General features: G+C 43.1%; 1 protein-coding gene across 1 annotated transcript in view; it reads left to right on the forward strand.

The window, feature by feature from the left end:
- The window catches only part of PDIA5 (protein disulfide isomerase family A member 5), a 97,694-nt gene that overhangs the window by 61,500 nt on the left and 23,693 nt on the right, over window positions 1-12,501 (forward strand). Inside the window, exons 12-14 of the mRNA XM_063400865.1 lie at window positions 4,238-4,308; window positions 5,602-5,765; window positions 8,483-8,613. Coding sequence (XP_063256935.1) covers window positions 4,238-4,308; window positions 5,602-5,765; window positions 8,483-8,613 — 366 coding nt within the window. The remainder of the gene's footprint in view (window positions 1-4,237; window positions 4,309-5,601; window positions 5,766-8,482; window positions 8,614-12,501) is intronic.

Raw genomic sequence — 12,501 nt, forward strand, 5'->3', positions numbered from 1 at the left:
AACAGTGAATGACAGAGAGAAACAGAGATTTATATTCTTGGGACATCGCTAAGGTAGAATATGCAGGAGCTTAGTGGAGCTACTTGACTGGTTTTCTGCCTGTAAAGCCTGGTTTTAACAGTAGAAGTACTTGTATTAGTTCATTTCTGAAAAGATTTGGAGCGACTGTGTTGCGAGTCTTTGCCACAGTGCCAAACAGGTAAACAAATACAGGTATTTCCTTGGGAAAAGAGTTGCTTGGTACGTTTGTTAGGCTTTCCTTTGTCCATATGCTGCTCACCCTTTCACTTCAGCATTGCTCTGTCCACACTTGGCCTTTGCCTCTGCATTTGCATGTGGTCACACTCTAAAGAGGACCAAGTGCTGAGCGAGTGTTGTCCTGTGCCCTGCAGTGGGGTCCTGGAGGGAGGTGACTTGTGTGCACTGAGGTGACGTGGGGTCCTTTGATCACCATGGTCTGGGGGTGCAGCTGAGCTAAGCTGTGTGACACTGACTGCACCAAAGGAAGGAGCTGCTTATGTGCCCATCTGCGAAGTGCAAGTGAGAAGATTGATTATAAATAAACTGGGAAAACAGAATTCTTGCTTCATTTAGACATCTGTTTTAAAAATGGTTAGCAAGGGTGCCTACCAGATGTCCCAGCACTGATTGTTGTAAGTTTTGACTTCTTTTCCCTGTCTTGTAACACTTCCTTTTTGCTTATCCGTGTGCTCTTTCTGTCTGAGCCTTGGCCCTAGCAGCCTGAGACTCCTTTTGTGCAAGAAGAGCAAGATGAGGTGTGAGAGGTCAGAGGAGTTGTCCTGCACTGGTCAGCAGAACCAGGCACTGAACCTGGACTGGTTTCTGCTGCCGGATGGAGAGCAACTCTGTCTTGCCCCTCTGGAGCAGCTGCTTGTCTTCTGCAAGAAAAGACTGAGGCCGTGGGAGTTCTCTTGGACAGACACCTCCAAGACCCTTGGGTGTCCCCCCAGCCATGCCTGCAGAGGCTCAGAGGATGGCAGTGCTTGCAGCAGGCACAGGACATCCTTGTGTTGAGTGCAGCCCTTCCTCTCACCTGGGATCGAATGAGTCCCTTCTCTTGCTCAGTCTTTTGATGTCAGTAAACATTAGCAGGACAGTGCATCTTGTAGAAGCACATCTGTCACAGATGCTCACTGCAGACCTGTGGGCTCCTGCCATTGTCCCAGCAGCACACAGGAGCATCTGGGCTCAGGGCCTGTGGAGTTCTTGTTATTTTCCCCACTCATTTTATGACCAGAAAGTGTCTAAAACTAGAGGAGCTTAGCACAGAGGGATGAAGCTGATGCTGAACAACCTAATGTAGCAATCAAAGGAGAAGCAGTGACCTTGGAATTCATTTAAATAACTTTTCACTGGCCTCGAAAATTTAACAGTAATCTTCACAGAGTTATTCAAAGATAGGATAAATAATCATAGGAGAGATTAATTGATGTGCAGTTTGTAGGTCTGACTTCTAATTTGTGTCTCCCCTTTTCTACAATGGTAGGTGAAAGAAGGCTGTAGCTCATAATAGCAAAATTTTCATGAAGACAGTCAGAAAAGCATTGTTTATTGTGGGAGAAGCTCTTAAAATTTGTTGTCCCTCTCAGGTTCACTTTAATGTTGTGACTTTTTTCCAGGCTGATACATCATGCTGTCCTCTGTCAGGGGTAGAACAAGCGTTCACGATAAAGATTTGAAGACTTCAGTTTGCATTTAAGTGCCTTTTAAAGATCTGATGTTGCTTTCCTTTATTTTAAGCCTGAGTGAGTTAGCTTTGTGGCAGTCAGTAGTGCTGTGTCTGTGTGATGTTCATGAAAGAACCTGGAACAGTGACATTTCATGGTCTGCATATCTTGATCCAAAATATTACTTACATGAATTTCAGATGCTTTGGATATTTTTTCATTTCCTGGGCAAAATGTGCCTGCATTATTGGTTTGGGTTTTTTCCCCCTCTGCATAGCTTTGTGAAAACTCTGGTTCTTTAATGCCTTTTGTTGATCAGATCTAATTAATGATTGTAATATAATTTGAATATAGAGTAGATTATGTGGATATTGTAGCTAGAGCACACTATGAACCTTGCTGTGGCTAAGGGACACGCTGTGTAAAGCCCACCAAGGTGAAGTTAGCCCTGCAGAAAATAATTTTTTGTACAGATTTAAGCTACCTAATTCAGAGAAGTTGCCAGGTATCTGAACTGGGAACTTGCTTTAGTTAAAAGCAAGGAAGAGCACAAAATGAATAAAGTTCCCTGCTCCTAGAAGGAGAAATAAATCAACTCGGGCAGGTGTCAGAGGGATCTGTCAGCCCCTTACACAAAGCCATATGCCTGCAAGTTTTCTGTGGGTGGCAAATAAATCATTTTGCCAGCCTCTTTTGTGCTTTTAACCAAGATAAGCAGTGCTGAGACAGTAACTCTTCCTCAGCCTGTCCCTGCTTCTTCCTGAATTCAGCTGAGAAGCTGTTGCATCAGGTTCCCAGCATGCTCACCATGGTGTAAAATTAATGCAAGGCTTTCTCCACCAGCTGAGCTCCCCTTGTTGTGCTGCTCCTACCACACTGCTGCTTTTTGTGTGAAAGAATGGCGTGGGGCTGCTTAGTGCTGTGGTCTCCGTGCAGATGACTGAGCAGGATGGACTGTAGCTGGTGTTTTAACAGGAGTTGGTCTGAGATCAACTGCTTTGGTATTTGCTGTAGTTCTTAGGTGGGATTTGCAGTTGTTGTTGAAATGTGTTCATCCTGTTCTGTAAACATGCCCTGAAAGTGTTCCGTGATGTGCTGTGATGCCTCTGTTTGCTCTGGGGAAGTTAGTCACACCTGGATGTCTTATTGCTTCTGCTGCAAACACTCTTCGACTTGTGCTGTATAAAACATGCTTGTTTGGTTGAGTTCAGGCCCAGGCTGTGTCTGCTGGCTTCAGCAGTCATCCTATATAGAGGGAAACAAAGCAGTGCTGAGGTTCAGAGTCTTTGGTTTATTTTCTTTTGGACGACGATATAAAAATAGCCCCAGCCTCGTTACCCGAACACCTCAGAGTCGGCTTTAGCTGGCATGCATTGAAACACATTTCTAGCTGTATCTTCTGATACAACTTCCAAAAGCTCAGCAAAGTCTGGGCTTTCAAGTGCCCATTCCAACAATAACAGCTCAGGAAAGCGAGCTGGCTGCTGCTGCAGACGAGAGGGAGCGGTGCAGCAAGGCACGGCACGGGGATTGCCGCGCACCGGGCAGGCGAGGGCAGCGCGCCGGGGCCGTGCCAGCGCCTTGTCCCAGCTGCACCTCCAGTCTGACCTGACCCTCCCCATGCTGGGTGGTCACCCCAGCCACTCTGTCCCTGGCCACTGTCCCAGAGGGGCTGCCACTCCCTTGGGGACAGGGAAGGGGCTGTCACTGAGGCCCAGCATCGCACCGGAGGTGCCAAAGTGTAACTTCGCATTGCAGCAGGATCCTCGCCTGGGCCTGAAAGTTCAGCCTGCCTGCAAGCAACTGCACCAGCTGAAAGCAGTTTAATTTACACACAAATAATTTATTCTAAGTCTGCTTTTCTCACTCGTGCATTCATTTTACTTTATTGTAATGTCAGCACTTAGCAGTGAAGTAATGGCAGATCTCTGGAGAACTTCGCACAAGCGAGAAAGCACCATTATCTCGGTTTTACAGATCCTGCTTATGTTGGGAACATATGTGGTGGTGTAATTACACTGATGTGATTAAATCAGTGCAAATCCTTGCTAGAGGGACATGCTGCACCACTGTAAAGCAGGACTTATTATCAGTGCAGTTGAATTCAAATTATATTGCTCTATTAAGCTGTGCTCATGTAAGCCTCCACTGAAAGTCACAAAGTCACGTGAGGAGCTGTGTTGTTTCTTTTTAAGGCAGATAAAGATTTGGAAACTGGAATGGGTGAGATTGTGCCTTGTCCAAGAGCGTGCTAGAAGCAATGGGCTTGACAAATGTTTATAGTAGTTTTTGTAAGGAAAGAGGTGTGGGTGTGAAAGCGGGGGTGTGTTATTATTATTATTTTTAATAGAATAAATTCTTTGTTTAAATTATTCTGGCCATTTTGGACAAATGCTGTGTCATACTAAGGCTTTACAAATATATGAAGTAAAACACATACAAAATTCTAGTAAATCTTTACCACATGGTTTTGGATTTTGATAATGGCTGGATGGGTCAATGAATAATCATGGTGTATACGACTTAATTGTACTTTTTTTTTTTGGCAGGGTGCGGGCACTGTAAGAAAATGAAGCCAGAATATGAGAAGGCGGCAGAAGTTCTCCATGTAACCACTGATGTAAGCTAATTTCCTTTATTATACCCTTCAAATAATCAGTAATAAATAACTAGAGTAATAAAAGTGACTTTTCTCCCTACAACAAATTCAGCTGTTCTCATCCTCCCACAGGACCCTTCAAAATGTGCTTCCAAAGTACAGTCTCATCGCTAATGCATGAGCCCTGCCAAAGTCTGAGCAGGAACATTCTGTCTTGAACGAAAACAAAATCGAAAAATGTTTATGTATTCTGCTGTAGGCCTTATACATAATATGATCAAATCCAAAAATGGATTTTTCCCCCTTACTTAAAGGCATTGAATGTGAAGAAGCATAGGCTTTTATTTATGAATTAGACTTGGAAAAAAACAAAAGGGGTTGATCCCTGTTTCAAATATCCTGATTTTAATGGTTGCACCACTCCATTAGCTTCATCATAAGTGCTCCATCAGCATGGCTGGAGAAGAGAGATCCAATAATACAAGTACTAGTGTTATTGATTCAGTCTCGTGCTGTGTATGCCATGCAGGAAGAGAAGTAGTATTGGTCTCCCTCATACTTTAAGCATCTTCTGTGGAGACATCTAGAGTTCCTTTGTTGCTGTTGGAGAGGGAGGAGAAAAACAAAGATCCAATGAATCACACTCTACAAATCCCTGTTCTTCTGTGTCTAAAGGTGGTCCACCAAAAGATGCCCACAAGTTAGGGAAAGATGAATTTGCCTTCAAGTAAACTTATCTTTAGCAGTGCTTTTTTCTTCTGGGAGAAACAGGGATTTGGGGGAGGAAATGCAATTTCTGGGAATGGCTCTTAATCATTATAAAATGAATTATGTAAAAAGAATCCATCAGAAACGGGAGGGGAACAGATAAGACTCTGGTAACGTTTAGTCCATAGTATGTCCCTTTCTGGTTTTGCATCAGTTCTCTGTGTCTTTCTGTATTTCTGTGCACAAAATCACAGAATTAATCAGGTTGGAAAAGACCACTGAAATCAAGTCCAACCCATGACCAAGCACTACCAATGTCAACTAGACCGTGGTACCAAGACAACCAGGCTTTCCTTAAACACCTCCAGGGCTGGAGACTCCACCACATCTCTGGGCAGCCCATTCCAACATGTAATCACCCTTTATGTGAAAAAATTCTTACTCATGTCCAACCAAAGCCTCCCTGGCACCACTTAAGAAGATGTCCTCCTGTCCTAGAGGCAGCAAGGCCCCTAGACCATGAGTGATTGGCCCCAAGCCCACTGTGTCCTGCTGAAGGGGTGTGTGTTCGTGGCTGGGATTTACAGGAGGTGATCTGTGTTTCAGAGTCCTGGTGTCCTTGCAGCAGTTGATGCTACCGTCAACAAAGCGCTGGCAGAAAGGTATCACATCTCAGGGTTTCCCACTTTGAAGTATTTTAAGGATGGAGAGGAGAAATACACTCTGCCACACCTCAGAACAAAGAAGAAGATCCTTGACTGGCTGCAAAAGTAAGTTTTGAGGGTTTTAAGATAGTATTTGGGTTCCTGGTTAGTGACTCCTCTAGATGGCTTTGGTGAGGAACTAACAGAGCTTCAGCACTGCCTAAATCCCTTGCTAACAAAATTACACTGAATTCCAGTATTCAGACCCACAGAAACATGTATGTTAGTTATGGTCTCTAATACACCAAATCCTTTATTTGCTGTGGAGTTCTTCATAGCTGTCCTGGTATTTCTTTCCCAAAATAAATATTTTTCAAATATACCTTAAGCCTTTCCCTGGAGAAGGAACAGCAATGGCTCTGAAAAATTAGCAGAACATTTGTTGTTTCCTCTTTGTACAAAGCAGCAGACCTCAGTGTTAATAACTGAATTTCTTCTACAGTTGTACTTTTCTCTTTCCAACATTTCAGAGCCAATGCCTAGAATTCCACCCACGTGGGGCTGAAGGAAAGCCAGCAAGACCAACAAAACCAGCTCCTTTGAGTGCACTAACCAACTTTCCTTGAGTGGTGTGCTGAAATATGCAGAATTAAGTTTGATATGAAAATGATGACAATAATTCCATTTCAAATTAAATTGCTGGTACAATTCTCTCTTTAAGTATGCATTATATATGCATGTATGTAAAAGTATGCATATATATATATAAAATATGCATTTTCTTTAGGTAAGCCTAATGTATTTTCTGCATTAGTCAAGGGGAAGAAAACCTGCCAGAGTTTTGTGAATATTTAAATCATTTAACTGTTACATGCAGTTGGTATGAGGAGTGTAATCTTTATTTTCCACCTCTTATTTGGTGGGGGAGGAGGTCATATGGGGGGGTTCTCTTCTCTTCTCTTCTCTTCTCTTCTCTTCTCTTCTCTTCTCTTCTCTTCTCTTCTCTTCTCTTCTCTTCTCTTCTCTTCTCTTCTCTTCTCTTCTCTTCTCTTCTCTTCTCTTCTCTTCTCTTCTCTTCTCTTCTCTTCTCTTCTCTTCTCTTCTCTTCTCTTCTCTTCTCTTCTCTTCTCTTCTCTTCTCTTCTCTTCTCTTCTCTTCTCTTCGGCAGGTAGTAGATATGGTCTGGCAGTATTGTTGTAGCATGTTGAGGAGCTTTATCTGTATTTTACTTTTAGACATGGTGTTCCTTTGGCCTCCCTGCCCCCACAGGCTGCTGTATCTGTGTTGTGTATGAAGTCATTGTCCTCATTTCACTGCTTTGCTCGACTCTTCTGAGCACTGTGTAATTGGTTGTGAGTTAAACAGTCAGGCTGATGCTGCCTGTACATACTGGCAGGTGAATAAGCAATGAGGAACAGGGAAGTGGTTTTGATTCTTCTGGATCCTGCTGTGGCTCTTGTCTGCAGCCTCAGCTAGTCAGCAATACAGGTGAAGCCCAGACAACTTGGCTCCTGCTCTTGGCTCCTGGATGTTCTCCCACATAGAGATGCAGTAGAATTACACCCTTGTATTCTGACCAGGGGTAGAATTGACACAGATGCACTGAAGCTGGTGGAAATAGGGACGCATCTGGGCTGCAGGCTGGGGACACACGTACAGCTTGTGGAGAGCTGTCTCAATGGGTGGTTGCAGCCACACAGGTTTTGGCTGTGGTTCCTCTCCGGTGATTGTGGTGCCACACTAGACTGTTACCAGTTGCTGGGTAGCTTATTCCAGGTCAGCATGGAAAAGTCTGTGTGAGAGTCAGTCACACCTCTGTAACTGTAATCAAGGATAGCTCATAACAACTGTGTCCATGGAGGAATTCAGCTAAAGGACACACTGTGTAACTCTTTCTTTCTCTGAAACACATCTATGTCTTTCTCTAAAAACTGGAAAATCAGTAATGTTGGGAATACAATGAATGTTCACCAAGTGACCTTAAGAAGGACTTCAAAAATTGAGTTTTTCTCCTCTTGGTTTTTATGTACCTGATACAACTTAAAATGGTGTCATTCAAAGTCTCGGGAAAGTCTGAAAAGCTAATTTATTACCAAGGCGACATATGAAGGTCTTTATACCCTGGCACCATTCTGATGATTTTATATAAGTAATCACTATTTAAGATACAGCAGGAATGAATTTAATGAGTGTGAGAGAGGTCTGTGAGCTAGTGAATAGCAGAATTCTTGTTAGAGGCGCTCTAGGTGTGCGGGATTGCTCTGATCTAGCCAGTATGTGCAGTCATAATTGAAACCTGACATTCTGTACCAAAGTAAAATATTCTGGTTCAGTCACCCCCAGTACTCCAAGTGGAATGATGCTGATTTTTGCATCCTAGCTTTAATATCTGAATTCTAGAGGTCATTAAATTCTTTACACAAGTTTGCCCGATAGCAATAAAGAGTACCAAAAGGATGTTTGAATAGAAGATGCTGTTCTTTGTCAGTTGCCTTTTGATTCCACCTGCTTGCTGTTCTTCTCGGTTCATGCTTGTGGATGATACATTGGTATGTATCAATGTTTTTTCCACCCAGATGTTGGATGCAATGTAGGAAATCTTTATTCAACATTTCTGCTCATATGCCTCACTACAGTCACTTAAATTATATTTTTGTTGAGTTCCAGAAATCAACTTGCATCTTTTTTGCTGTTGCCTTGTGTTGGAAATACTGAGTGTCTCTTTCTACTGCACAGGCACCCTGAAGGAATTTTCACATCAGTTCCCACATGCTAATTATGAGCAGGATGATGCTGTCCCTTTATCTGCTTCCAGAAACATTTTCACTGTCCTTCTTTTCTAGTCCCGAAGCACCCCCTCCACCTGAGCCTGCATGGGAGGAAAAACAGACCAGTGTTATCCACCTTGCTGGAGAAGACTTCAGGGAGTCCTTGAAGAAGAAGAAGCACACGCTTGTCATGTTCTATGCACCATGTGAGTAAATAGCCTCTCTACAAGGATGGGTTTTATAAGCCCTACATTTACTGTGAAATTCTGAATTAATTCCCTTGCTGTCCCCCGACATTTAAGGGTAAAGAGCTGATTCTGAATATAAGTCCATGGGAGCAACATTGGCACCATCATTTGTGTCTTTATAAATGGAAACAAAACAGTATATAACGATTATATTACTTAATGCAGACACCAAAGCAGGCAGCAATACAGAAACAAAACAGATTTATTTTCCTGTGCTGTATTTTATGGTCCATATAACAAAATGTGATCCTTTATAGTAGCACAGTGGACATGGAGAGCCTGATTCATTAGTGCAGCACTTCAGTAGTGAAATCAATACAGTAGTGTAGGAGGAGTCAGTCCCTGAGGTGGAGAACAGATTTTGATGGAATAAATTTTGTCTATAATAAATCTACATGTAAGTCTCCACTGGGACTAGGGGCATAGCTTCCTCCTCCCAGGTTGTTTTGCATGCATCACATAATCACTTTGGTTTTGAAGTTCCTGAGAGTATTTCTAGAGAAGTTTAGATTTTATAAATAAGGTGAATGAGAGGGACCTCTTCTATTTTCCTGTGCTGTCCCAGAGACAGGCAGACAAGGTACAAGTTCTTAACTTTTGAGGGGTTTATCAAAGGCAGAAGATAATCCAGGCATTTAATATTAGATACTATTAACATGCCTTTATAGCACCATGACTCAGCGCCCCCCCCCAGACACAAAATATTTTCTTTCCTATCACATGGCCAGCACATAATGGATAACCCTCAGATAAACGGCTACCAACTTGTTCCCATTAAATCAGAGGTATTTTCCATAAAGAGAGAAAAGGGTCCTTAATGTTTAATTAGGCAGCCCCTTCTTTTGCTTTCCTGTTAGAGAATTAAACATAAATGCTTTGGGGCTTGTACGAAGTGATGTGGGAGAAAGCAGAGGTGCAGTTCAGGAGGGAGATTTCTGGAAGGTTTTAAAAGAAAACAGAATGGGACGTAATCCCTTCTCCAGTTCAGTTCCCACCACCTATTGACTAAAAATTGCCCATGTGCCAGGAATTTCTGATTCATGGACCTCAGCTGGTTAAGAGCAAATTGTAATTTTAAAATGAAATGATCGCACATGAAGTGATTTAGGAGTTCACTGTCTCTTGAGTTCTCTTTACCCGATTAGTGACTTTCTGCGTAAGAGGGATTTATTTCACTTTTGGTTTTTAGCTGCATCTTTTTAAGACAGATTCCTGATCCTTTTTAAGGCCACATTTAAAGCAGACTCTGTGTGTGATGAGTATGCATCTCCCAGGGCTGAAAACATGAAGGATCTTGCCAGATGGGCTAATTTTTTGGTGTTTGACTTACACCCTTACTTCAGAAGGGGTGAGTAAAGATCAGCCTGGTCCTTTCTGTACAAGCAGGCTGTAAAAGCAAGGCTTGCACCATGTAAAACTCTTGGATCCTTTGAGGCTGCACTTCAGACACATTTTTGCACTGTTTTTGACACGGTGCTGCATGAGACCACCTCTATACAGGACAGAGAGGTGTTAACTGGAGCCCCGTCTGGCCTTCCTGTGGCTCCTGAGACAGCATTGCTGTTGTGGTGTCAGTACGTGGGTCATCCACAGTTCCTGATTTGCCAGATTTGTTCTCTCTAAATGTGGAAGTGTCTGTGAGCAAAGCACAAAGCAGGCACACACAGGGAGTGCAACGAGCCTGCACTTCACTGGGTGCAGGGGAAAGTACCAGATAAGTGCTTTAAATCTCCGTTTTCTATGAAATAAACATTAATGCAGTAGAATAATTACAAGGATTCAAATTGTTGTATTTCTTTACATTTTGTGCAGTGGTAATGTGCTTCCTGATAAATTGGGTAGATTAGCTTTTGTTAGCCTTTGTTTGCCATCTTCTCAATCTAGAGACCTCTTGGAGCTTACATTGCCAATTAATCTTAACTTGCTTATTTTAGTGCAGAAGGAACACTGCTAAAATTTCAAGGTCCCATTACCTCAAATAATTTTCTTTTTCTATTCAAATCCACAGCTTGGGTCAGGGCAGGCTCACAGGATGCTACTCCATTCACTTGTGACTTTGTGGCAGTATTTGTTACACTTACACATATGCTGAGATATTTTAGGATTGGGGGGGTGTGTATACATGCATATATAAAGTATGTTTATATATAAATATTTATGCTAAGAAATGTATCTCTCATCTGTCATTAGAATTTAAAGCAGAAAATTGAGTATTCTGACCTTTGTCAAGCTTTCAGCTAGAGTGACAAACCTTTAGGCAAAGGCCACAGATATATATCTTAGATGCAAATTAAAATAAGATCTGGCTTTCCTGTGGTAGCTTCCAGTCCAAATCACTTAGTATGTATAGGAGAGCCACCAATCTGCCGCTGTGCCGATAACTCAGGGCTGAGCTGGGCAGGCTTTAATGGTACTGAAGAGTGCTTCACAGTGATTTAGCTCTGGAGGAGAGGACTGCTACATCCACATGGAAAAGATAGTGAACTCATTACTCTGTCTCCCAGAATATGGTTGAGGTGTAAAGGTTATTCCTCATGCCTGCGGAATATTTTAAGGGCTGAGAATCAGAATCAAGACTCTGGAAGTTACTGGGGAAAAGTCCACTCCTGTGGACTTGACACCACAGAGATCTTGATTTGACATTCCCATTCATGCCTGGTGGCTGTGTGTGTGTGTGTGCTGTAATGACTGATTCGGGGCAGGGAGCAGGAATAGGGGCAGGTTCCCAATACTGACTTGGGGAAAAGTGCCTGCTGCAGCAAAACCAGTGCTGCTTGTGCCAGTAATGACCTGGGAGCAGATCTTCACCCAGCTGTCCTTTGGGTAGGTCTGTACATGCCACACAGGCTGGACTGTGGGTTGGCAGGTGTTAGAGCTGCTCAGGGTTAGGACTGGGGCAGGCTGCTGGCATATGTGCTGCACAGCACCTGGCCCAGCTCTTCTCTGGACCCTGGTGCAGCTCTCGTGAAGATGTAATTGTCTTCCCACTCATGTACCTTAAAGTTCAAAAATGCCTAAAATAAGAGGAAGACAATGGTATCATCTGCAGAAGGGAAGCATGAAGCCCCAGGTGTGTGTGGGGACTGTTGTGAGGGGTTGGAGGAGTATTTGAAAGCAGTAGCATTAATGCACCAGCATTTGAGAAGCTTTTGGGGAGAGTTTATGGGATTTGTGTCTGTATTTTTTCCATTATCCAGTCCTTGGAGTACTGGATTCCATCAGCTAGTTCAGGTTTACTTTTTCAACTGCTTGGCTTTGTCCAGAAATGGGGGGAGGAGACAACTAGTCTGAGTATGGTTAGGTGTGCACACAGAGCCTGGTACCTGGATGATGAGGATTTGGGAGCTACAGACTGTATTGGGAAGAGAACCAAATGGACAAGAGCAGGCAGACTGCAGTGCTGAACCAGCCGGGGTTGGGAGGGCAGTGGCTGCAGATCTGTGCTTACACCCAGAGCTTGGTTCAACACTCGCAGCACTAAAGCGAGGTGTCCTGGGCCGACCCGTTGGCATCAGTGCCTCTGCTGGGATCAGCGCCCTGACTTCTTTTTCTTCTTTCTCTTATGCCCTCCCTGTTCATGCAGCTTATCTGGGTGTGTTTTATCTGCATTTTTACTTTTATGTGCTCTCTCCACTCTGTTATTCCAGATAATTGAGATTTGACTTTGACAATGCATTAAATTTTAACCTCCTACTACTGTAGCACTGAAAACTGTGCAAAATAGAAGCAGTTGGTTGTGATTAGTTGTCAGAATCACAAAAGGTAACAAAAGTTCCAGTAAATAATGTCTTTGCGGTTGGAGATGTTTTTGCTGCGTTATTCAAACAGATTTAAGGGGAAAAAAGG

The sequence above is a fragment of the Prinia subflava genome, chromosome 6 (assembly GCF_021018805.1).
Source record: "Prinia subflava isolate CZ2003 ecotype Zambia chromosome 6, Cam_Psub_1.2, whole genome shotgun sequence".
Lineage (NCBI taxonomy): Eukaryota > Metazoa > Chordata > Aves > Passeriformes > Cisticolidae > Prinia > Prinia subflava.